Genomic DNA, 26710 nt, shown 5'->3' with positions numbered 1-26710 from the left:
TGGAAACTAGCCAGCAATATACTTCAAATGAGTACCAACTGTATACTGAAAATATTTTTGTGAAGACTTCATTGGATACTAAATATTTTTCTTTGAGGTAAGGCAGTTTTTAGCATGTCCAAAACTCATGAATTAAAGTACTTTTCATACTCAGAAGCCAAGTAAACTATGAACAAGGTTATTCTGTATATAACATGGTTGATATACGCAGTCAAGTAATGACAGACTTGGGACAAGGAGGCAAGTTTAAGTTCTTAGCCCCAAAGTATAGTCTGGAGGAACTTTGTTTTTGTTCATAAGCACAATATAAAAGCATCTAAGGCCCAAAGGAACAACAGCTTCTTTGCAGGAGTTCCTGAGCAGCACAGGCACTACCTGCCATCTCAAAAGATTCAAGTTTTCATTTAAGCCGAATGCCCAGAATTCAGCTTTCCTGGAGTGCTTATGCAGTTACCAAACTTCTCAGGTTGCAAACAACAACAAAAAATTACACGTATAAAATAACTCCTCTGTTCCCGGCACTGCTATGTCCTTTCGTAGACATAAAGACACTGTTTAAAATTCAAGACTCCAGCCTGGATTTTCTCCTTCCAGTAAGTCAAATACACTCCACATCCCTATTTCTTATCCTAGAAAGGAGCTCTCATAATACCCATGCAAACTCCATTCTCAAACTGATGCAAGGCTGAAACATGCTCATGTTGGGTAAAGCACTTTCAAAGCTGTGAAGTTCTCAACTGAATGCGAAGGATTTTGTACAAATGCGACTTAGTATTTATTAGTTCGAAAGTGGGAGATTTTCAAAGTTAAGCCTTAGTTTATTTATTTATTTATTTTTTACCAGCTTTGATTTAGCAGCACTATATCCCATTTATAACGATTTTAAAAAATTAGTGCTTTATGAAGTTTTATTATACAGTAATCATTGCTGGCCACTTCTGGTATAAAGTGAATTAGATGTAATTCTTCTACATTAGCATTCATAGATGATTTTATTAAAATAGTAACAATGTTAAAGGCCAGAAAATTAAGAAACAATCTTATTTGACTTACTGGAGATACCGCTATGGCAAGGTCTATCAAAATTCTTTATATCTTCTGCAACAATAAAATGAAACACTCCCAAAATGCAGTAAAGATACTAAGAGTCAGGTATTCTGCAGACAAGTAAACCTTTTATTTTAAACCACAAATAGTCAGCAGGTGGCCACAACTATCTATGTTTCATTAAAATCACATAAAACCTAGGTACAAAAGCACCACTGATTATTGCTCTAGAAAAACTGCATGAAAAATTCAAATATGCACAGTAAAAACACCACAGTATGCACAGGACTAAATTTTAAAGCAAGTGCATGGAATGCTGAATCAATCTTACACAGCTTCCAATATTTAACTGATATTTATTTTACTTGAGGATGATGTAAATTTCCAAAAAGCATGACTATGAGACGATAAAATGTCCATCCTTATATATTTTTGTATGCCAACTAGTAGAGTCCTAAAAAATTAGCATTTACAAAATACTTGGTAAAAATAGCTTTTAAAAGTTGTCCCAAGAGATACATAAAATCAACCCCAATTTTTCATGACAATTCATTCTCCCTCGTTATCTACAGATTCAGTTTTCTGTGCCTGTGAAAAAGGAAAAAAAAACATATAGTTACTACTGAAACTACTATAAGCAAAGGAAATTCCACCCACCAACACACACAATTTTGAACATTTGTTTTCTTTTTTTTTTTCCAGCTTTACTGCAAAACCTATTTCAACTCTGAGTGAAGAAGACAAGGCAGGAATATATTACACAAACACTTGGTTGCATTTATTGCTTTCTGCTTTTCAAACAACCACAGAAGCCTTACCTGCAAGCTCCCACTCTTCATAATGATAATTAAAAAAAAAAAAAAAAAAACAAACCACCACACTACTATCTGATTCTAGTCACTGCAAACATGCAGAATTTTCTACTGTACCCTTAACTCTCACTGTTTCAATCTGCCCCTTTACTGACAGTGTGCTGGGTGGGGTGCCTCTGGAGGTTGAGACATTAACAGTTGAGCGAGAGATGTGGATCTGCAATAACATTACAGGCAATAAAAAGAGACATTAAGAACGTGCTATCACCGGCTGAAGGATTGAGAAATTTCTTTAAAGACACTGATTCAATCAGTGGGAGGTATTTATGGAAAGTACCTCTTCAGCTTTAGTTTCACCATTTTCAGATGGTGCAGTACCTTCCTTTCCAGCTTCCTGCTTTTCCTCCTTCTTCCCTTTAGCACCTCTGCTAATCTTTGCTCCAGGTTCTTTCTAACAGAGGATCAAAGCACAGGGAAAGAGAATGTTAGACGCGGTGTGATGATGGCTAAAATCAATCAGCCTCTGTCCAAACACAAGGTGAAGTACAACCGTCACCATCATGGTGGCCTTTATGGAGACACGGGAGCCTAATTTTGCTGGGTTTCAACTGAGTTACACTGCACAAATACGAGTCTCTGTGAAAATGTAATAACAGGTTGCACAGAAAGTCGAGTGTACTTTCTCTTCTGTGGAAAACACAATGATTCCTCTCCTGGATTTGTTCAGTGGACCTCCCCTCCAGTAAGGGGAGAAGTGGTTCTGCCATGGAGAGAGCAGCAGCAGGACTTGGGGAAGGAGGAGGCAGAGCTGGGGAAGAACCCAGCCAGGGGGTGGCTCTGCAGCTGCTTTCCAATGAAACCCCTCACGTGGAGACATGTGGCTCGCATGACTAGAAAGCTGGGAAGGTGCCAGGAAACGAAGCCCAGATGAAGAAAAGTTCCTAATTTTAAGACCAAACAACAAAGTGAGTTCTGTTTCTGAAATCACCTACTCACACCACTACACACATAAGTTTTAAACAATTCACATGGGACAATACCAAAGGGCAGAGTGCAGAAAAGCCATTTTGGGTAAGTTCCCTAAGAATTCTGTACTTCAGTTTCCTCACATGCAAACAGGATATTTGTATCTACTTCAGCAGAGTTGATGTGAGGGTCATATGAGCAATCAACCTTATCTGCCATACCATAAAGGCCTTATAAATGCTAGTATTACCTGCTGGCCTTATTATATTATTATTATTAGACCTCAGACTGGCCTGCAAAATCCAGTTAGATGAAGTCAGAAGCCCCTTCCCAAATTCCTCCCATAGTGGGGCAGTGCTGCCAGGGCCCAAACTCATCCCCGCCGCGTGCCACATGAACCGCATGTTCACAAGGCTGCTGCCAAACCCCCTTCGGAAATGAGGCTTCTCAGAGCAACATCTCTGACTTCCTGTGCCTCACTGACCAAATGTAAAACACGTTCTTATTAACGCGGAAAACTGTGCTTTATGCCTTTAAGCAAGCCCGTAACAGTGGTTTTAGTTTGGATCATTAAATATGGCCTTTCCTTGAATGATTGTGAGGTAGGGAATTATAATTTATTCATTGTTTAAAAAGCCATAAGTGGGAAACAGCACTTCTTACCTTAGCAGATGTTTTTCTTGGTTTGGGTTCAGGTTTTGGTGGAGGAGGTTTCTGCAAAGATAATTTAAATTACACAAATACTGAAAAAGACAACTATCAGCACCAAAAAAAACAAAAAAGGACTAACAAAGACAACTATCCATTTTGACATGGCTTTGGTCATTAAAAAGTATTTCATCCTATTTTCAGCATCAGGTAACAGCATAAAGATCTCTGCATTTCATAACTATTTTCACCCTGGGTTCACAAGGGAACTGCAGGTGAGATCGAAAAGCTGACTCCTTATTCCCTGGTCCAGAATAGCTCTCCAGGAACAGGTCTAAGCTTCTATCTCCAATGTGTCTGTTCTTCCTTTTATCACAGCACAGCAGCAAGAGGAATGACTCAGGCCCATGGCCAAAGGACTCAATGAATTCAGTTGCATTGGCCTTCCTAACAGTCTAGAAAACACAGCACAATCACTAGCAAAGCCCAACTGGTAATGAAGACTGCTGCCTGTGAAGTATTTCAATCACTTCCAAATCCTTCCACTTCTGATGTAGATTTCGAGTTCTGTTGCCAAGCTTCTTCCTACTTTTATTCTCCCCAATGCCAGCTCAAGGTGAGAATCTCTTGTCTAACCAGATACGCTGGGCTCATTTGTTTCTAAAGGTTTTTATTGAGAACATAATTATAATGATAAAATGTCTACTGTTAGCTCCCAAAGTTTAAAATTTTTCACAGATATTATTAGCCGAAGAGTCCCCTAGGAAACTATTTTTCTCCTGCCTCATGTGGTCCTCCTCCAGTTCCCATGAACAGCACTCGCACACCGTGTGACCATGGACCCTCTGCCACACAATGCTTCAGCCCTGGCCAGCTTCCCAGGGGCCTGAGATGAGGTGGCACATGTGGATAACTGGGGAAAGATAACCATTTTACACCAGGAGTTTTCTGTAGATATTTTAGGGCAAATATTTCTCTCATAGAACTAGAAAAAAGTGTACATCTCTCCTGGCACTAGAAGAATGGTTTTAAAATAGAAAACACTGGCCAGGGTCTCCCCCTATGGAGAAAAATACATGTTCCTCCCTAGTGCCTCTAGGTAATTCAGGTTCACACTGAATCTGCCCCCTTTTCATCAAGGGCATAAAGTGAAATTGTAGACAGTTCGATTTCAGAAGATTGGCTGTTAGAAATGACCTTTCAAATAAAAAAAGAAAATCGAGCTTGAAAAGTTAAGAAATGTTTTTATTAATCTTCTTATCACCCTAAATCTGCAGGCCAAATACAGCAGCTTTCATGGCTCTTACATTTTCAGAATTTAAAACATTTTGTTATCCTAAGCTTTGATATACTGTATGAATATACATGTTTTCTTCATTTACAGTAAACAATTTCCTTTTATATTATTTTCTGTAGGACAGACCTTTCACTCTGACCCAGCATTCAAGTGTTTTGATAGGACCAGGAAATGAGGTTTTGTAGTCTGTAATCCTGCTGGCCTCTGAGGAGGCTCTGTTTCGGTAGCACAGGGAATGATCTCAGTGGAAGGTGCTTATATTGCTGGTTTCTGGTGCTCAGGAAAAGCTTTGTTTTAAATTTTGGTTTTCATTTGACTTACAAGGTCTATTCCCCTAACTGCCTGGAGATTCACAACAGCAACCCCAGCTCTTAAGTCCTCCTAGTGACTGATACCTCTTCCTGATACGGTTTAGCTGTGTCCCCACTCAAATCTCATCTTAAATTGTAACTCCTACAATTCCCATGTGTCGTGCGAGGAACCCAGTGGGAGGTGATTGAATTATGGGGGTGGGTCTTTCCTGCGCTGTTCTCATGATTAGTGAATGAGTCTCACAAGATCTGATGGTTTTAATAACAGGAGTTTCCCTGCACAAGCTCTCTCTCTCTTTGCCTACCACCATCCACGTAAGACATAATTTGCTCCTTTTGCCTTTCTCCATGATTGTGAGCCTTCCCCAGCCACATAGAACTGTAAGTCCAATTAAACCTTTTTCTTTTGTAAATTGTCCAGTCTTGGGTATGTCCTTATCAGCAACGTGAAAATGGACTAATACAGTAAATTGGTACAAGAAGAGTGGGGTGCTGCTGAAAGATAACTGAAAATGTGGAAGTGACTTTAGAACTGGGTAACAGACAGAGGTTGGAACAGTTTGGAGGGCTCAGAAGAAGACAAGAAAATGTGGGAAAGTTTGGAACTTCCTAGAGACTTGCTGAATGGCTTTGACCCTTCCTAAAGCCTTGTTGAATGGCTTTAACCAAAATGCTTATAATGATATTGACAATGAAATCCAGGCAGAGGTGGTCTCAGATGGAGATGAGGAACTTGTTGAGAACTGGAGCAAAGGTGACTCTTGTTATGTTTTAGCAAAGAGACTGGCAACATTTTGCCCCTGCTCTAGAGATTTGTGGAACTTTGAACTTGAGAGAGATGATTTAGGGTATCTGGTGGAAAAAATTTCAGAGCAGAAAAGCATTCAAGAGGTGACTTGGGTGCTGTTAAAGGCATTCAGTTTTAAAAGGGAAACAGAGCAGAAAAGTTTGGAAAATTTGCAGCCTGGCAATGCGATAGAAAAGAAAATCCCATTTTCTGAGCTGAGGAGAAATTCAAGCTGGCTACAGAAATTTGCCTAAGTAATGAGGAGCCAAATGTTACGCACACGACAATGGGAAAAATGTCTCCAGGGCACGTGAGAGACCTTTGCAGCAGCCTCTCCCGTTACAGGCCCAGAGGTTTTGGAGGAAAAAATGGCTTCATGGGCCTGGCCCAGGGTCCCTCTGCTGTGTGCAGTCTAGGGACTTGGTGCCCTGTCTCCCAGCTGCTCCAGCTGTGACTAAAAGGGGCTAAGGTACAGGGGCTATTGCTTCAGTGTGTGGAAGCCCCAAGCTTTGGCAGCTTCCATGGGGTGTTGAGCCTGCGAGTGTGCAGAAGTTAAGAATTGAGGTTTGGGAACCTCTGCGTAGATTTCAGAAGATGTATGGAAACACCTGGATGCCCAGGCAGATGTTGTTGCAGGGGCAGGGTCCTCATGGATAACCTCTGCTAGGGCAATGCAGAAGGGCAATGTGGGGTTGAAGCTCTCACACAGGGTCCCTACTGGGGAACTGCCTAGTGGACCTGTGAGAAGAGGACCACTGCCCTCCAGACCCCAGAATGGTAGAATCACTGGCAGTTTGCACCGTGTGCCTGGAAAAGCCGCAGCCACTCAATGCCAGCCTGTGAAAGCAGCCAGGAGGGAAGCTGTATCCTGAAAAGCCACAGGGGCAGAGTTACCCAAGACCATGGAAACCCACGTCCTGCATCAGTGTGACCTGGATGCAAGAAAAGGAGTCAAAGATCATTTTGGAGCTTTAAGATTTGACTGCCCTGCTGGATTTCGGACTTGCGTGAGGCCTGTAGCCCCTGTGTTTTGGCCAATTTCTCCCATTTGGAATGGATGTATTTACCCAATACTTGTATCCCCATTTCACCCAAGAAGTAACTAACTTGCTTTTGATTTTACAGGCTCACAGGTGGAAGGGACTTGCCTTGTCTCAGATGAGACTTTGGACTTTTGAGTTAATGCTGAAATGAGTTAAGACTTTGGGTGACTGTTGGGAAGGCATGATTGGTTTTGAAATGTGAAGACATGAGATTTGGGCAGGGCTGGGGGCAGAATGATATGCTTTGGCTCTGTCCCCACCCAAATGTCATCTTGAATTATAACTCCCACAATTCCCATGTGTCATGGGAGGAACCTGGTGGGAGGTGATTGAACTATGGGGTGGTTCTTTCCTGTGCTGTTCTTGTGAAAGTGAACGAGTCTCATGAGATCTGATGGTTTTAAAAATGGGAGTTTCCCTGCACAAGCGCTCTCTCTGCCTGCTGCCATCCACATAAGATGCGACTTGCTCCTCATCTTCCACCATGATTGTGTGGCTTCCCCAGCCACATGGAACTGTAAGTCCAATTAAACCTCTTTCTTTTGTAAAATGCCCAGTCTTGAGTATGTCTTTATCAGCAGTGTGAAAACAGACTAATATACTTCCTTATGAGACTCATGTGAAACACTGGCTCACCCAATCCAAATAGCTGTATTTCTGAACTTGTGAGTGGTCCTAATACCCATTTTTGCTTTCATTACCTATATTGTACCAGGCACAGATTTGGGTTGAGAATGAAATCCATGCTTTCCTGAAGACCAAAGTAGCATGAAGCTTCTCTAATAGCTAGTATGGGGATATACTAACATAGTGTCAGCCAAAATGCCAATGCCTTTCCCTCTACCTTCTCAGTGGGAAGTCTGGGCTGCAGGAATTTTAACCAAAATCCTCCACTAGAGTCCAGCTAATCTCTTAGGAGAGCAGCAAAAGAGAAGAGCATAAGAGCCAGTAAGGAGCACAGGCTGGTGAGGAAGAGCTGAAGGATGTCCACCTCGGAGGCTCAGCCACATCTGCCCATCTCAGCTTGTATCCTAACCCCGCAAGAATCTCCTGGCCCACAGAAGGAGTCTCCAAATAGCAAAGTAGAATTATTACTGTTACAAAGATTCTTTAGGTCTGAAATGAGGCTACAGTATATGGACTCAGACAACTTTCAGAACATTCTCATACATACATTCTAAAGTATGAGTTGTAGACAGAGAATCAGAATTCTGTCCACTTCAGCACATCATAGGTAGAATCTGAAGACTGTAACTTTGCCTAATATACTACTTTTGTTTCAGAGATCTAGCAATGTCAAACAACATCCTGCTTTATATTCTTCGTAAGGGGGCTGGCCACTGTTTTTCTGACACATTTGATCAAGTGAATTGCTTGGCAACACTGGTCAAATTTGCTAGACATGAGGACCCTAGGTGATTTTCAAAAAGAAAATAAGCTCATGGGAAACCATGTTAATCTTCCTTTTGCTGCTTCACTTTGGACAAAGGGAACATGTACTCATAAGAACTAACACTGAAGTGGTTCTAAGGTACTTACCGCTGACAATCTGGCAGACCGTCTTGTGGGCTACAAAGGGAATGGAAAAATATACATATTTTTCGGTGATTATATAAAACGAAGTTGATTTTTAAAAATCTATTCTTAATATACCTTATTTTGTTGAATGACTATAATGTATGATTCCCATCACCTTCTCCAGGTAAGCACAGTGAAACATATCCCAAGTCCCCTGGGCACGATGGCACTCAAGAGGAAGTGTTTCTAAAAAGGGGTAGGTATACTGTTCAAATAAACGGCTTCTCCCAGCTAAGGGTGTGGTGAGTAAGTAAGGGAAATGAAGATCAACTTAGGCTTTATCCCGAATTAAAACCTCTACTTTTATGACAAAATCAACAGCAAGAACATTGAGGTGCTATTTAAGAGCCAGTCTTCAGTCTGACTCCAGCTCCTTAAAAATGGAACTAAAGCTTTTAAGTTAATACAAGAAGAGACTTATGCAATTGTGTAGAAACCAAAATAGCAGGAGTTCCCCATCTTGCTGCTATGTTAGAAATGAAAATGACTACAAATCTTGGCAGTTAACAAGAAAGGCTTCCTTTTACCTATAACAAAACAAACACATTTATCTAGTAGTATATGTTCAAAGGATTTAACTAGAATTAAAGTGCATTAATTTTTTCTTTTAATTTCAAAGTTTAGAAAATTTACAGAGAAACTGTGTAGAGATTGATATTTTGGGGAAATCTTTTTTTCTTCAAGGATGTTACAAGTTAACAGCAAATGACCCTGAAAAGAAAATCTGAATTAACAGAACTGTCCTAGGCATTTCAATAACATACAAAATTGATACTCTACTTACCATCCAACCTACGGTGGCTCCCCAAGGGATTTCACATTCTAAAAGCATAACTGCTTTTTTAAAACAAGTGCTCCAGAAATAAATACTCCATACATTTTGTCTGTTTTATTCACTGCTCCATCTCCAGTACAGTACGGTACTGGCCAACATATAGTACAAACTCAGTATTTGCTGAATAAATGAATCCAAGCCTTTCCCTAATTCTCACTGCCTTATGCAGACTTTGCCTCATTACAATAGGTTAAATGTTTCAAATAATTTTTCCCAAGGGGGACAGCAAAAATGGTCAGTAGGAACCCATGCCATAATTATGAGGAATCATGGAATTCTTGAAGTGGGGCTAAGGTCAGTCTAGGTCAGCCAGTCAGGCCAAACTGGAAGAAATATTTCTTGCCATCTCCACATCTAAGAACTTTCTTGCTGAAAATAGCCAGAGAAGCTAAACTCATCTTTCTTTAAACTACAGAAGGAAATGAAGGGCCAGAGCCTCCATGAATACTTTTAACCCTGGGGTCTCGAAGAAAGATCAGAGCTGGACTTAGGGCCAGCTAGGAGAATGTGCTGAGAATGAAAGGCTGTGCAGGTTAAGTGACTGGGTGGGATACACTCACTGCACAGAGTAAAAGCGTGTACAACTCAGCACATAGCCCTGTGAATTAGTACAGGAGGAGTGTGTGTCAGATTCTCCATAGGAACCACAGTGCCTACTATGGTTATCAAGGGTGCATTCCTGACAGTGCACCCACAAGTCCCTGGGAACCAGGATCCAAATCCTGCAATACTTTTCCCAGCATGGTTAACTGTATTGAGTATACTGAAGGCAACATTTTCAAGTAAACCGGGCAATAACAGGGTATCTTGTGTTTTTTAATGTACTTTCTGAGCATAGAGGAGCAGAGAGCACCTTCCAATTACCCAACAGAGCTCAGCTTTGAAGCTTCAGTGCGGCCTCAAGGACTACCCACGTCTCACAAACTACAGCAGGCAGAACAATACCTTCCAAGATGAAAGTGGCAGTCTCCACGCTAAAGAGAGGTGAAAGAACCTTATCTGACTCCCTCTCCAATTGATGTCAACTCATGTGCACCATGTTGGTCTTGCCTCACATTCACCTCATCTGACACGTCTCCATACCCTCTTGCACAGGACCACCTTCTCTTATATTTCTATGGCTCCAATATGTAGCAGGGGCCCTCAATAAGTGTTGAGATGAACAGAAGGGGTAAGCACCAGAAACATACAGCAACTGTGAACTTGTAGGGAGGGGAAGAAGTCCTAGAGCCACTACTCAGTTACTCTTTAGCTTGGGGCCTGAAAAGGGGCCAAACATGTTAGCCATTACTCAAAACTGCCTCCCTATCTGCCATCTAGTTGTCTTGAATAAAATCTCCATGAAGTGAGGCAAAGTCACGTGAAAAGTTCCCCAGCTGCGACATTGCTGTTCCTCTCCACGTGAATACCTGAACATGCCGAATAGACTAAGTGACGCCAGACGGCTCTTTGGGATTTCCAGACATTCCAATCTAAGCACTGCTCTGCAGGGACTAACAGCTGTTCTGATCCAAAGGACTTAATACCTTTTAAAAATTCAGGTCCAGTACAGGAGTTCCAAAATAAAAAGCCTAGGAAATTAATGAAAAAAAAAAAAAAAAAAAAGAAAAGAAAAGAAAAGAAAAGCCTAAGCTGTCTAAACCAGCCAGTCCCTAAAAATCCTATCTTCTATTATAAAATCATTTTATGACTTGCTACCTACAATTTCCCAGCTCTTCTTTCTATGCCATTAAAAAAGACTTCTTACACTTTCTTTCCCAGTAGCCATCATAAGAGATTTTCGTTTTCACTGCAAACAGTGGAGGCTGAGATGAACCTTTCACTCAACAGTCAGCAGTACTGATTATGCATACAAGTATGGACACCTTCCTGGAAAGTTCCATCAGCTTTCACAACTATTGGACTATATTTATTGGATATGAAATAGATTAGACTGTTATTTTTTCCTTTTTAAAACACTAACATGTGAAGTGCTCATCTGAGACTCAGATTGTTGGGTGGGACTACTAGGGGAAAAAAAAGCTATTAAGAATTTCTCTCTTTTTTTTTTTTTTAAATTGTGAATCCTCAGGAAAAGTGGTCCAGAGACTGCTCCTTAGCACTTCTCTGACATTCACTATTTCCCTTCCCTGCTTTGTTTTCCTTAATTGCCAATATCCAATTATTTTACTAGCTCTCAGGGAAGGAAGGAGGGCTTTTAGAATGAAAAGTCATCATTGATAAATATGACAAACAGATACGACAAATGTGAGGGTTTGTCACTACGGTATATAGGTGCTGGTCACAATGGAATTATCCCATAGGCATCATCCCATAGTCATGATCATCCTTTAGGTTGGAGAAAATTCTGGTGAAGCCTATTCTGAAAGACATGAAATCTCTACTTTAATATCCTGGTTGCAAAAGCAACATGGAAGTCTAACCTCCCAATGACAAAGTACACAGGGATAGCTAGATTCAATAGAATCACTGCACTTTGCTGGATACGGCTTGAAACACATGGACTATTCCTTTGAAATGTGGGAGTATTTTTATTTTTATGAGATGTTTTTGCTCCTGAGCCTGACCACGTACCTCCAAGCAAAACCCAAAAGTCAAGTTGCTTTTAATTCTAAAAAAAAAAAAAGCCTAAAAAGAAATTACCTTCTTTTCAAAACTGGGAAGTAGAAAAGTTTGTACCTCAGAGCCTTGGCTGGGAATAGAAAAGACAGAAAAATGGATACTGGATTACCAGATTTTTAGGACTGCCATAAAAGGGCCATAGGGATAGCGGATTTTGGAGCAGGAGATGCAGATATCTTTCCTGGTTCTGTTATTTACAAGTTCTAACACACAGGGAAAATCATGTTTCTCTGAGAACTTTGCTCTAGTTAAAATAGGGATAACATCTGCCAATCTGTCCTCAAAAATAGCACTTCTCTGACATTCACTATTCTCCTTCCTTACTTTGTTTTTCTTCATAGCTAATATTCAATCATTTTATTTTACTCTCTCTCCCACTAAAAGGAAGCTCCATGAAAGCAGGGATTTTTGCTTCTTTTGTTCACTGTGGGTCTGGAGAGCTCAGAACAGTGCTTGGCGCACTATAGGTGCTTATACATTTTTGTTGAGGAATAATCTGCCTTCTTCTCATTTTAGAGTTACTATATGGACCAGACAATATAATGGATGTAAAAGGGTTTGTAACTGTTGATTGTAATGACTATAATGTATTGTTTTGGTTATTTACCGTGCAAGTCCCCTGAAGTACTATCTTCTGCACAATGCCTTCTAATATGGCAGTGGAAGAGGATTTTCAAGAGAATTCCCCTTAGTAACTGTTATCTATTCACTAAAGTCAAGATGATGCATACTCAATGACATAACTGTCATTCCCAATGACAATCCAGTGGGAAAGAAAAAAACTCAATCAATCAATACACTGGCAGTTTTTACCCGAAACCATCAGCAAACTAATTGACCTTTTCACTTTTTAAATAACTGTGTTGATGTCCTGAAGACATTATCATGAGTTTTAATCTGGCCTTGGCTTAAATGACAGGTGGAGGCTTGTCTAGAAACCATTTTTATTAACAACAAAAAATACATAAAATATATAAAAATAATATAAAATAAAATATAAAAACAATTAAAAATAAAAACATAAGAAAAAAATTAACCAGGTGTGGTAGCATGCACCTATAGTCCCAGCTACCTGGAGGCTGAGATGGGAGAATCACTTGAGCCAGGGAGATCGAGACTGCAGTGAGCTATGATCTTGCCACCTCCCCCACTCCAGCCTGGATGACAGAGTGAGATGCTATCTCAAAAAATAAAATAACATAACATAACATAACATAAAATAACATAAAATAAAATAAAATGTATAAGACAGCTGTACAAGGAAAACCACACACATATCCTTTATATATATATTCTCACAAGCTTGATTTGCTTTTGGTGTAGTGGAATTGGGAAGACAATCAAAAGATTACTGGGTGCCATGGTATTTCTAGGTTTTTTGACTGACAAATCAATTTAAATGCCAGTCCCTAAGGAAAAACCCAATGCTTTTGTTTTGGTGTCCAAATCTTAAAAACATTAAGGTTAGTTATACTTAGCCAACTGTTCTAAAAATCACATTTTGCCATTTCCCAAGAAAATTCAAGCATTTATCATTTTCTGGTTGGTTCTCGCATGTGTGTGGTGACTCTGCTTTGGATGACAAACTTCATGATTATTCCAAACTCTGTCAAACAGTGAATACTAGGTACATGGATGATGGGGACAGACTGTTTTGTTTTGCTTTTAAGTTATTTCTTTATAGGTTCTGTTTAAGATTTTCTACTTGGCAGAATGAATTTCCTTGTACAAATCTTGTGCAGGGGTTTTGGTATCACAATAAACTCCTCTGAATTATTAACCACATTATGAATCACCCAATCAAAGAACCTGTAACTAGATATTGTTTTTGTCTCACTCATGACCCCTTTTAGTTGATAAGTTCAAGGGTAACAGCTGCAGTTTTCCACCTATTCTAAAGCCCTGTGCAAAGGGAATGGTTGTCATCAAAGTTATATCTCATTTCCTACTGTTTAGCCCATCTTTTTTTAGAGGTTCATAATAATAACTGTGGATGGTCAAATCCAAGAATCTCTTCCAAGTTTCTAGACTTTTGGAGGTTTCTGAATTTTAATACAAAACATCTTTGAATCATTGCCTAATTAATTATCCCAGTATCCTAAGAGTGTTCCCAATTTTAAAAAAAAGCTTTAATATTTTGACATATTGTGTATCCCTCTATAGTTCTTTTTTTTTTTTTTTAGAGTCTCTCTCGCTCTGTCACCCAGGCTGGAGTGCAGTGGTGTGATCTCGGCTCACTGCAACCTCCACTTCCCAGGTTCACACCATTCTCCTGCCTTAGCCTCCCGAGTAGCTGGGACTACAGGCGCCCACCACCACGCCTGGCTAACTTTTTATATTTTTAGTAGGGATGGGGTTTCACCGTGTTAGCCAGGATGGTCTCTATCTCCTGACGTTGTGATCCGCCCGCCTCGGCCTCCCAAAATGCTGGCATTACAGGCGTGAGCCACTGCGCCCGGCCTATAGTTTTTGATTTTAGAGATGATCCTTCTCAGGCAAAATATTCAGAACCTAAAAAGTGATTTATAATCCACTCATTGGAGCATAGAATTTATGAGATCAACAGTCTTTCATTTTCTTGCTGTGAAAGGCAGACTTTGTTCTCCTTGATGAATTTACCTATTATCTTACTCTTTGCCCAGAAGGAATTCTCACTTTCTGCTTTAACGGAAAGCAGGGCTGACAGGTAGAAACATAAACAACACAGTAAGTGGAAAATGCCTCATCAATATAACCAACTGAAACACACCTAGGCCAAGCGAGACTACATATAGACACTTATTGCTGTTTTATGTAGTCTTAACAATCTTGTTCATTCATGTTAAACTTTGTTCATACGATTGTCCGCATTTCATTCAGATGCAGACAATCCTAACAATATTAAACATTTCAATGTAAATAATTAAATATAGGATGTCAAAGATATACTTACCTCCTGTTTAGTTACTTTGGATCCATCTTTGCCCTCTGTATTCTCTGGAGACTAGAAAGAAAATATTTCAGTGAATTGTATTTAAATTGAAAAACACACGTTAGAAAAATGTTTTTAAAAAGTTCTCTCATTCCCAGGACAAGATAAGCCAACAGATTTTTTTTGCAGAGAAAAAGTAAATTACAACAGGGTATGTCTTTTACACACCTACGTGCATGCATGCACACACACGGTAGATAGCTGCATAACTGCTAGACTTTAAAAGCAGAAATGGTGAAAGAACGATGTGATTCCCTGTCCTCGATGTGCATTCACCCTAAGCGACTTTCATTTATCTTTGATGATTCCAGTTAAAGAACAGGGGCCAGAGGTCAGTGGCAGGAATGCCTGGGAGCCACCCTCTTGTTCCATTTGCTTGTTCCAGTCACTCCGTTCCTTTAAGATAAGGGCAGGATGCTGGCAAAGCCCAGGCCAACCACAAAAGCACATTTTCATCCCATCCTTGCCTAGCCTTGATTTCTAGCCCATTTCTTGATATGAACTGACAAATTTATCATAGATTACTATTTTTCCATTATCAACTCCAGCATCTCTACTAAACTCCCAGCCTTGGCATGACAGCCAGGCTATGTGCCACCCCCAGCTGATTTATTTCCAGGTTTTGATCCATCCCCTGGGGCAGCACCCGCCTCCTCTTGTGACAGCTCAAACCTGACTCCTTTATAGGATGTGTATACTATGGGAAAAATGTTATCTCACATTTTCTTTCTATTTTAAAGTAAAATATACTTTGGATTTATTGGACACTGCACATGTCCCAATATTTTTTATTGGCTAAGAGTTATTAAATAATATTAAAACAAACTACTTAGAAAACTAGACTATTTAACATTTTAAAACTTAGAAAACTAGACTATTTAACATTTTAAAACTACATAAAGTTAGAAAGTGAATACTCAGTCTCTATGGCACAAATAGGCTGCTGATCTGAATAGAGCTACTGTTAGAAAAAAATACAAATAGCAAACTGACATTTGACACGATGTTTGGCTCAGCAAAATAAAACAGCTATGTGGTAATGCCTCATCTGATAAAATGAGAACAAAATTCAAGAGATCATAAAACCCACTGTTTGAGGCTAGTGACACTGTAAATTAATATAATCGTTTCAAAGAACAACTTGGCAATATGAAAAAGACACAGAGGACTAATATGATGACCTAGTAATTTCAATTTTGGAACCTGGACTCAAAAAAAGAAACTTTTTGTAAAAATATGGTTTTATTTGTACTATTTCTAATATGGAATAAGTGGAAGCAACTCATGTATCAGTAAATAATAGAGAAATGATTAAGTAAACTATTACTTATTTACATATTTATGTAACAGTGAATGGAATTAAAAAGTTAGGCGATGTGAATACATGAAAAGTCCACATAAAATAATGCTAAATTCAAAAACTTAGGTCATAAAGATGTATGCAAAACAAAGGTCCTAAGTATACATAAAAGTCTTTAGGAAAGATAGAAGCTTTTCTTCAAGGCAAAGGACCCAGTGACCTTTCTCTATTCCCTAGAGCTGCCCTTTACCCATAGCCTATCATATGCCCTGTTTCCAGAACCTCCCATGTCATGGATTTCTCTCTCTTGTTTCCAAATTAACCATCTCCCCGCCTCCATGGAACCTTCTCAATTATGAAGAAACAGTTTTCTCTTTTTTGTACCCCACTCTCTTGCACAGGAATATTTTGTTTATAGATCTTGTGTTAATCAGTCAGTTGTGGTAGAGATGGCAAAATATTAGTCTGAGCATATGAAGATAATTCCTAGGTGGACCACTGGTCTTTGCTCACTTCCATGGCTACAAACTCAACCCTTCTGGCCACACAACAGACCCTTGGTTGTCTGGGAGTGCTGGGCTTTCATTCAGACCTGTCAGGCCACTCAGTAGATTTCAGTCTAGGGTACTCTCTACCTATAACTGATAGGCAGTTAAAGCAGCAGTACATGGCTATTATAAGAAAAACTGATGTTAATGACATTATTTTCATATTTTTCTATGCAGTGGATTAGTGACAGGCAATATGATGGAGTTCAATCTCTAAACACCGAACTAATAATGTTTGTATGGGATGCAAATTATTCAAAAAAGAGAAACTTGGAAAGGCACTGCATGAAAAAAGCAGGTACACTGAAAATGTGAATGCCTTCAGACGAATGAACATAAGGCTCTGGATGTAAAGAGCTAGCAAAGCTTGTTTCTCTAGCAATCTCCCACAATGGCTTTCTATTAGCAAGCATTTAATACATCTGCAGTCAGGAACAATCAATCTTTACCGGGGATCAGTGTGATACAATGGTATGAATGCAGGACGTGAGCTCAAGACACCTGGTTTGAATCTTGGCTCTATACCTAGAAGCTGTATGATCTGGGACAGTGACTTGATCACAGTGGCTCAGTCTTCTTCATCCAGGAATGATAGACGATAATGACAGCTAACTCAACGGGTACTGCTTATGATCAAATGAGATACTGGAGAAAGCATTTCATAAACTAAATTGTTATACAGAGGTTATGCAATAAAAAAGATCTTTAGTCTTCTGAATTATACAGTATGAAACTATATTCAACAGAGCCTTGAAGTTGAGCACATTTCCTTACATCCAGATTCCCTGCAAACTGGTTATCTGTTTTTGTTGCACAGAGTAACAGGTAGACTATTTTGGAAAGACCTACCATTATAAGCTGTCTTATCACATAACCCTGTCCATCAATTAACACTAAGCCACAGGCCGGAGACAGGAAGGAAGAGAGCATGGTTTTAAGGGATTAAAACAGAAACCCAAAGCTTTTTGCGCCAAGGGATTGTGAGGAATAAAAACATAGAAAGGAGGGAAACAAAAGGTTGGGGGGGGATATAGGGGATCTCAGATGTACTTCAACCTTCTGGCAGGTGGATGTGAAAGATGAAGAGAGTTAGATGGGATGCAGGGACTGCCAAGGCAAAGGGGGCTCTTGCCCCACTCTCCAGGACACAACAGGCTGACACTAATCCAGTTTGAACCAAGAATGGTCAAGAGGGCCCAAATCATGGTCAAATAAAAGGTCTCATGCATGTATCCATCTCTGCAAGAGATGTTTTAACTTTTTGTTGTTAGTTTCTCGTGCCTTTTAAGGAAGCTGCTTATGTGAGGATACTCTTTTTTTTTTTTTTTTTTTTTTTTTTGAGACGGAGTCTTGCTCTGTGCCCCAGGCTGGGGTGCAGTGGCACGATCTCGGCTCACTGCAAGCTCAAGCTCCGCCTCCCGGGTTCACGCCATTCTCCTGCCTCAGCCTCCCAAGTAGCTGGGACTACAGGCGCCCGCCAACACGCCCGGCTAATTTTTTGTATTTTTAGTAGGAACGGGGTTTCACCATGTTAGCCGGGATGGTCTCGATCTCCTGACCTCATGATCTGCCCGCCTTGGCCTCCCAAAGTGCTGGGATTACATGCTTGAGCCACCGCCCCCGGCCGAGGATACTCCTATATGCTCTCTCACCCTGTACCAGCCCTAGGCTTTATTTCTTATCCCTTCTGGCACACCCCAAGAAGGAAAACAATGGGGAGTGGGGAGGGAAGGAATGCTTGCTCAATCAGATTTTAAGACTTAAAAATAATAAACAATATAAGTAACTAACACTTATACAACAATATGATACTTAAAAGAGACACCAAAAACTCAAGGATATAGAAAGCATGAAAATAAAAGGATGTTGAAAAAATATATACTTAGCTAAAATTAATTAAAAAGTAGAAACAGCCTAAATATATGTCATCAGAAGGACATATACACTGTGGTACATAATAAAATAATATGTAGCAGTGAACACAAATGAACTATGGGTATGCACATCAACAGAGATGAATCTCACAAACGTAATGCTGGGCAAAAAAGGGAAGTCATGGCATGATTTTAAATAAAGTTTGAAAATACAAATACAAGAAAAGTCTATAAAGAAAAGCATAACAAATGATAACTGCAAAATCATGACAGAGGTTACCTTTTGCTGGGGAAAGGGAGGGTAATTTGACTGGGAAAGACATAGTCATCGGTAAGAGTTATATTTCTTAAGCTAAATGGTGGTTTATTATTATGTAAATAATATTTATTTAGATACTATATATGTATGTATGTTTTATATTAAAATGTTTTTGATTCATACAAAATAGAAATTTTGAAGCTAATAAAAGCAGGCTCATTGAAATAAAAAACTCAAAACATGGATAAACTCTAGACCAGACACAGTAGGAACTGCCATAGACTGCTGAGGAATTAAGAATGCAACAAGGAACAACAGAAGGATGAACAAAAGAGAGGTTAGGTGATGTGGTTAATTGAGAAGCTCCACAACTATCTAATAGGCATTTCAGAAGCAGAGAAAGAGGTATCAGTAGGAAGGCAAAGACATAATGACTATTTTCCCAAAGTAAAGTCTTGACTCTCCAGATTGAACACTCACACCAAGGAACAAACTGAAAACAAAACAAAACAAAACAAACAAAATAATACAACAGGACATATTGTAATAAAACTATAAAGCATCAAGGAAAATGAGAAAAATTCATAAAGTTATCAGAGTTAAGACAGATTACCTATAAAGAATTATTTCTCCAACAACAAATACAAATGTATGAAAATATAGAGTACTATTCAAGGAGTTGAGGAAAACTGTCAACCTAGAATTCTATACCTAGCTATCATTCAAGAGTGATGGCAAAATAAAGCCATTTCAGAATACAAACATAAAGAGAGTTCACTTCCAACAAAGCATTTCTTTCAACAAGAATCTATTACTAAAGGATCAAATTTAGTAATAAGAAAAACGAATCTAGAAGGAAGGAAAACCATGTAAGAAAAAAACATAAAAAAAATACTAATAAATCTAACTACTAATTGTAAATAACATTACCTATTGTGTTTTTAAGTTACAACAGAAATTCTAGAGCAGTTCTTTCCTACAGAAATACAACACAATTGCCACATTAAAAAAGCATAAAAACAGGTAAAATTAATTTTAATATTTTATTTAACTGAATAGATCTAAAACTTTATTATTTCACCCTGTAATTAATGCAAAAAAAGATTAATGAGATATTTCACAGACTTTTTTGTACTAAATCTTTAAAATCTGGTGTTCGTTTTATACTTAGAGCACCTCTTTATTCGAATGCTAAATTTTTATCAGGAACATCTAATCTGTATTTAGAATTCATAAAATTTATAGTAGTTTCACCCAGGTTGTTCCAAACATTTATAATTTACCAATCACCGATTCTAATATCAGTTTTTAAACTTAAGTTTATTAAAATTAAATAACAAATTCAGCTCCTCATTCTTAAGTGTTTAATAAACTCATGCAGCTAATGGCTACCATATAGCACAGCTTTAGACAATAACAGTCATGAAAAATAGAAGTGGGGTCGGTAGATAAGTTAAAGGATACTATGGTCCTGGTTTTGTTCTGGAGGATGATACAGACAGAGAGTAATTTTAGACTTTGTTAAAATAAAATTTAAAGTTACCATTAAAAAATGTAAGAACAGAAATAGGATCTATAAACTTCCAAATCAGGAGGGGTGGAATAAAACATATTTACTAATAAAAAGCAGGAAAGTAAAGAACAAAGGAAAACAAAGAATAGAAAACATAAAAAGTCCAAATATATCAGCAATCACAATATACCTAGACATAGTACACCCTTCCATTATAATGTCAAGTGACAGAGGGAAGAAACAGAGTAATACATATACAGGACTACACTTCTACAAATTTCTTTTTTTGTTTTTTTGAGACGAAGTCTCACTCTGTCACCCAGGCTGGAGTGCAATGGAGCGATCTCGGCTCACTGCAACCTCCACCTCCTGGGTTCAAGCGATTCTCCTGCCTCAGCCTCCGGAGTAGCTGGGATTACAGGTGCCTGCCACCACACCTGGCTAATTTTTGTATTTTTAGTAGAAATGGGGTTTCATCATGTTGGTCAGGCTGGTCTTGAACTCCTGACCTCAGGTGATCCACCCACTTCGACCTCCCAAAGTGTTGAGATTACAGGTGTGAGCCACCACGCCCCACCACTTATACAAATTTTAGAACATGCACAAATCAATATTATGGATGGATGGATGGATGTGTCATAAAGGTATAAAAACAAGAACTGGAAGAATACACAACAAATTCATGATGATGGTTATCTTTGGGTGGGGGGGTAACAAGGAAAAAGGAACCAAGGGGATGTTTCAAAGGAAACTGAACTTTAATAATTTATTTTCTAAAAAGGCCTGAAATGAACAATGATTTTTAAAAGATTCCAATTTGTGAATTCTCAGTGGTGGGTAAATAGTATATTATATTATTTCCTGGATTTCTCTGTATTTATGTTTTTTTCCAAATAAAAATATTATCTATACTGGGGGGAAGAAAAAGACTAAAAGCAAACCTACTGTATTAAAAACAGTACCATATCTATTCCCTAATACAAATTACATAACTAGGTTTACTCACAGCATTTTTTCTGTTTCTTCAATATCGTATCAATCTGGTTTATATTGCCTCCTCTTCTGTACAAGACATGTAATATAACTGCTTCATTTGTACTGATAATGAAGGCACTGGACTCAGAACTCTTGAAGGAGTGTGGGGGTCGAGATGGGCAGAGGGAGTGTGGACTCCTTCAACAGCTGACCAATTGTGCCATCCCCATTCTTTCTTTACACAAAGATGCCTGGGTCCTGCATGTGCAGGACACTCAAATGTACTGAAGGGATCAGAACTGTATTTTCCTTAAGTCTTTCCAGCAGTCCCTGTCAGAAACCAAGGGAACAAACCTGGAATTTTTATTCTATAGGCCATCCATGAAGAATCAACAAGGTTTGCTGACCTTCTTTTATGTAAACAATGGTTACCACAACATAAACAGGCACTGTGGGGTGATGAGCCCAATTTCCTCCCTCCAAACTCAGGAAGGTATCAGAAGAGTGTAAGAAAATCCTTACACCCTTTCAACAGCTGCTTAGGAACGGCTTTAGACGGCAGCAGTCTGTGGCTTTGTTAGTGTGGAGAAGGACACTGAGGGAGAGGCAGGAGGCAGAGAAGTTTAACACTAGTGCACTAGGAGTGATCTTCAGCCCATGCAAGACAAGAAAGAGGTGGGCTCAGGATTTTCAGCACAGTGTTGGACCTTTCTTATGTTAAAGTTCCAAAAAACCTTCATTAGTACATGTAGGCTCTTAGTTACTTACTTAGAGTTTTACTTCTAAGAGTTAAAGTGACAAAGGCTATTGTTTTACGACTTCAGCGAATTAGCTGAAGGCCTAGAGTAATTATGAAACTCAAATAACCATTTGCCAGCAGCCCCAGAATAAATCCAATCTCAACTCCTAGGTTATCCATGGTAACGAGGAAAAGCTAATGGTATATATAACAGTGCAAAGAGACCAACAATCATTTCTTTTAACCTAGGGAGTGTATTACGTTGAGATGATCTTTTTCTAATTTGCTGGCCAATGTTTTAAAATTATTACTTTCATTGTTTTTTGTTTGTTTGTTTGTTTGTTTGTTTTCTGTTACAAACTCAAGGCTGGAGAAAAAAGCAGTCCAGTATTAAATTGGTTAACAAGAAAACCACTCTGGGACCAAAAAATTCAAATAACACACCACGAGAAAGGTCTGAAATGTGCCTATACCTAACTCTGTCGCTCTTCAGCTAAAATGAACACATAACTACTTAACACAAGGTTAATTCTCTCCACAAATGAGGGCACTGTCCATGAAATTCTTTTTTTTTTCCCAAATCAATAGGTCTTTTATTGCATCATTTAAATATCACAAGTAGGTCTTAAGTGTCATCTGGCATCTTCTTTCTGTAGCCGGGTAACTCTTAGATCTTATTCATCAGCCTGCTGAACAGTTCCTTTTTCAGAGACACAGATACCATCCAAAAATTTCCTGATATCCTTGTTTTTAACTGTTGTGGCTTGCTGAATCAAAGCTGCTGAATTTGAAACAAGCTCAATGTCATTTCCTTCAAGGATTAATTCATCTTTCTGGGCTTGAGATACTGAACAAGCAACACCTGGTCTCATCCGAACCCTGCGGATGTATTTTTCACCCAAGAAATTTCGGATTTCAACAAGAGACCCATTCTCCTGGATAACAACATTGATGGGGAAGTGAGCACACACAGACCTCATCTTGTAATGGAAGCCCAGTGTAACACCCTTGATCATGTTCTGTACGTGACTACAAACAGTCCGAATGGTAGCCAGTTCCTTTCTGTTACCCCACCATTTGTCAACCCAGAGCCTCTTTTTTTTCTTTCCAAGAAGACTGAGTTCTACATTGATGTGATTGAAGTCCCTCCACAGGGTTCCTCTGGGGCCCTTCACGATAACTGTGCGTCCCTTCAGAGTAATGTTGACATTTTCTGGAATGTCGACAGTCTGATTGCTGAGAATGGTCTTCATTCTCGCAGTAGATGCAGCAAAAAAAGCGAAATTCTTATAAGGTTTCTTGAGTTAAAAGGTAGTCTCCTTAAATTCAAATACTTCTATGACACATTAAACAGACACTGGAAGTTTTACTCAAAGCCACCAAGCCATGTTTAACAATGGCGTGGTAGTTTTTCATTGATCCTGTAGGTGTATGTCTGGGATCCTCTATTACTACATTGCGTTTAAAGTAATCTTTAAATATCCAATACTTGGAATTGAGAGGTCCCTTCATGGGATTAATAATCAAACTTATGTTAAATTTATTTTCCATATCCTCCCCTGCTTGGCTTATCAATTCCAACAGGTGACTTCTATAAACTCAAATTACATTGATTAAGGTCACTGCAGGCTACTATGTCTTTTGTAAATGGTATTTTATTGTTCAAGATAAAAGTAGTAATTAAGAATGCTTCTTTAGAAGACTTTGAATGAACTGAAATAAACAGCAACTCTCTCTTTTCTGAGGACTTTGTAGGGAAAATATTTCTCTTGCAATCAGATATAAAAGATAATTAAAAATAAAGAAAGTCGTGTGCCAGTATATTCAGTGAAACTTTATTAGTGTAAATACACACAATTCAATAATGAGGGTTTATATTTAATATTAAGGAAATATAGGCCAGGCACAGTGGCTCACATCTGTAATCACAGCACTTTGGGAGGCTGAGGCAGGCAGATCACTCGAGGCCAGGAGTTCGAGACCAGCCTGGTCAACATGGCAAAATCCGTCTCTACTAAAAATATACACAAGGCTAGGTACGGTGGCTCAGGCCTGTAATCTTAGCACTTTGGGAGGCCTAGACAGGCGGATCACGAGGTTGGGAGATGGAGATCATTCTGGCTAACACGGTGAAACCCCATCTCTACTAAAAATACAAAAAATTAGCTGGGCCTGGTGGCATATGCCTGTAGTCCTAGCTACTCAGGAGACTGAGGCAGGAGAATCGCTTGAATCTGGGAGGCAGAGGTTGCAGTGAGCCGAGATCGCGCCACTGTACTCCAGCCTGGGTGACACAGCGAGACTCTATCTCAACAAACAAACAAACAAACACCCACAAAAAACAATTAGCTGGGCATGGTGGCACACTGGCACATGCCTGTAATCCCAGATACTTGGGAGGCTGAAGTGTGGGAATCGCTTGAGCCTGGGAGGTGGAGGCTGCACTGCACTCTAGCCTGTCTTGTCTAAAAAAAAAGAAAAAAAAAAGAAAGAAGTTTAAATATTTTTAACCTCTTTGGTCTGAGCTGTCCCTTTCACTAGAGTTATCTTTTTTTTTTATGTGCTGTGGTTTTGTACAAACATGGCCATGGAGAAAGCACGTGGCTCAATCAGAAGCCTGAATTCCAGTCTGGCTCACACTTGACTTCTCTAGACTTGAGTTTATTCACCAGTAAAACTAGTTAAGATGGACCTTAAGATCTCACTCACCTGACTAACTTAGCTACTTGTGTACTTATTTATCACACTATAGAAGTGCCATGTGTACATCATGGGAATGCCAAGCACTGGGGTATCAGGAAAGCAAGGGAAAAGGGGCGCAGCAGAATAATAAAGATGGGTATTGCAATTATGTGCAAGGCAATGATTGAAATGATTTCATCTTCACCGCAATCTTACGAGGTTGGTAAAACATGATTATATCCATTTTATAAACTAGGAATTGTGGCCAGAGAGGTTGAATAACTTGCCCAAGATTAGTCAGCTGGTAATCTTGCTGGTAAGTATTAACAGAAGAGCTGGAATTCAGCTCTTCTAGGCTGGCTCAGAGTTCATACTCTTATCCACTACACCATTCCAAGTGGTTTGTGTTAGTGTTCTTAATTTCAAAACTGGGTGCAGATCTGGGATTCTAGAAGAGCAAAAGACTTCCAGCTTGGGAAATGCTTTAACCTGTAGCCCTAGCCAAAGAACAAATGATAAGTAAAGGAGTGTTTCCTATTCTCCATCATTCATGAGCCTCTTGAAATAACAACGAACAATAACCTATTAAAAATAGTTTATGTTGAGTTGAGTAAAATTTTAGTACTATTCTGGGTTTTTAAAAAGTCATACGCACAGATCTGGTTGTTTTTATCTCAGTATTGAAACCAAAAACATACACCAAATCATCTATAATTTTTGTAGAACTTTACATGTTCAGTGTGCTTCCATACGGTTGTTGCATTTGATGCTTTCAATATTTCTGAGATAAACAGGGGCACAGTCTTAATATTGCCATTGTACAGATGAAGAGTAGAGCTTCCAAGAGGTCAAGTGACCTTCCCGAGGTAAACAGTGGCAGAATTCACACTAGACCAAAGTCTCTGTATTGTTATACCAGGACTCTTAAAAGAGATGTTACCAGATGGTTACTTTATTATTTTCCTGTTTGCTCGGACATACATTAACTTCTGGCAAATGGTAAACACAGTTATGATGTTCCTTGTATTTTTGCAAAACTAATCAGCTGGCTGTAATGTGATCTACACATGGTTGCTTAAGGACAGATAAGATTAAAAATTGTAATTAAGGGGTAAAGTAAAGCAATGAGAAGTAGTCAGAATGTAGTTTGTTAAAAAATGTATTAAATAAAATACATACGGAACTTAAGGAGCCTTTAAAGCTTCACATTTTGATAACTTCGTCTTTGGTACGTTTATCTCCCATATACGTCATGCCTTACTTTTCTTAATACCATGAATTTCTACAATGTAGGACTTAACTAATTCTGTCCAATATCGTAAAAACATCTCACAGTTTACACCTAAGAAAGAGACAAAGAGCGAGCAAAAAGTAAAAGAAATAAGAAAACCAATACCTCTCAGGGTAGATTTTGTATTTCATTGTATGGGGTCAAAATAATCAAAATATAATTTTAAAATATCACTTGTACATTTAAAAAATAACACCTGAAATAAAACATCAGTCAACTGGTAATCCAGCACACCTAAATAAAAATCCATCCAGTCCTAGGTCCAGTGGATTTTCCTAGCTATTAAGCTTTTATTCTTGACGTGTTCCAAAAACAAAAGCATCTACTTATTTTTTAAACCCAGTCCCTAGGTAATGACAGCTTGATATTTACATTAAAATTCCTCAATATATTGTATAATATGCAAGCATATTTACATGTTCCTGTTCACAAGGGAGTATTCCCATTATTCTATATATAGCAAATTGATGAAGACAATATATCATGGAAATAGCAAATCCAGCAGTTCACAGTGGAATCTGAGAAAATTATAAAGAGTTGGACTTTTAATACTCAAAACAATCAATATTTAGGTGAGGAAACTGCATATGTGTATCTTGTCTACGACCCTAC

The 26710-nt window shown here is 38.9% G+C and overlaps 2 protein-coding genes across 6 annotated transcripts in view; both read right to left on the bottom strand.

The window, feature by feature from the left end:
- Positions 1 to 1155: 1155 nt before the first annotated feature.
- Positions 1156 to 26710, bottom strand: part of HMGN3 (high mobility group nucleosomal binding domain 3) — a 34633-nt gene continuing 9078 nt past the window's right edge. Inside the window, exons 2-7 of one of the 5 annotated variants that reach the window (XM_055274193.2) lie at positions 14879 to 14929; positions 8451 to 8480; positions 3489 to 3539; positions 2197 to 2310; positions 1977 to 2076; positions 1156 to 1635 (exon numbers count right to left, since the gene is read on the bottom strand). In XM_055274193.2, the coding sequence (XP_055130168.1) occupies positions 1622 to 1635; positions 1977 to 2076; positions 2197 to 2310; positions 3489 to 3539; positions 8451 to 8480; positions 14879 to 14929 (360 nt within the window). In that variant the 3' untranslated portion in view covers positions 1156 to 1621. The remainder of the gene's footprint in view (positions 1636 to 1976; positions 2077 to 2196; positions 2311 to 3488; positions 3540 to 8450; positions 8481 to 14878; positions 14930 to 26710) is intronic. The other 4 variants (XM_055274191.2, XM_055274192.2, XM_055274194.2 and 1 more) reach the window with 4 other exon arrangements.
- On the bottom strand, positions 21254 to 25981 carry LOC129480434 (large ribosomal subunit protein uL6-like). The gene has a single exon (XM_063637849.1). The coding sequence runs from the start codon at positions 23376 to 23378 to the stop codon at positions 22800 to 22802; it is 579 nt and encodes a 192-aa protein (XP_063493919.1). The 5' UTR covers positions 23379 to 25981; the 3' UTR covers positions 21254 to 22799.

The sequence above is a fragment of the Symphalangus syndactylus genome, chromosome 4 (assembly GCF_028878055.3).
Source record: "Symphalangus syndactylus isolate Jambi chromosome 4, NHGRI_mSymSyn1-v2.1_pri, whole genome shotgun sequence".
Taxonomy (NCBI): domain Eukaryota; kingdom Metazoa; phylum Chordata; class Mammalia; order Primates; family Hylobatidae; genus Symphalangus; species Symphalangus syndactylus.
The sequence above is the reverse complement of the archived record's forward strand: the minus strand, read 5'-3'. Positions and strand labels throughout refer to the sequence as shown.

What these genes read in the sequence shown, in the direction of transcription:
- LOC129480434 (XM_063637849.1), bottom strand. Translation starts at nt 23,378, where the DNA reads ATGAAGACCATTCTCAGCAATCAGACTGTCGACATTCCAGAAAATGTC.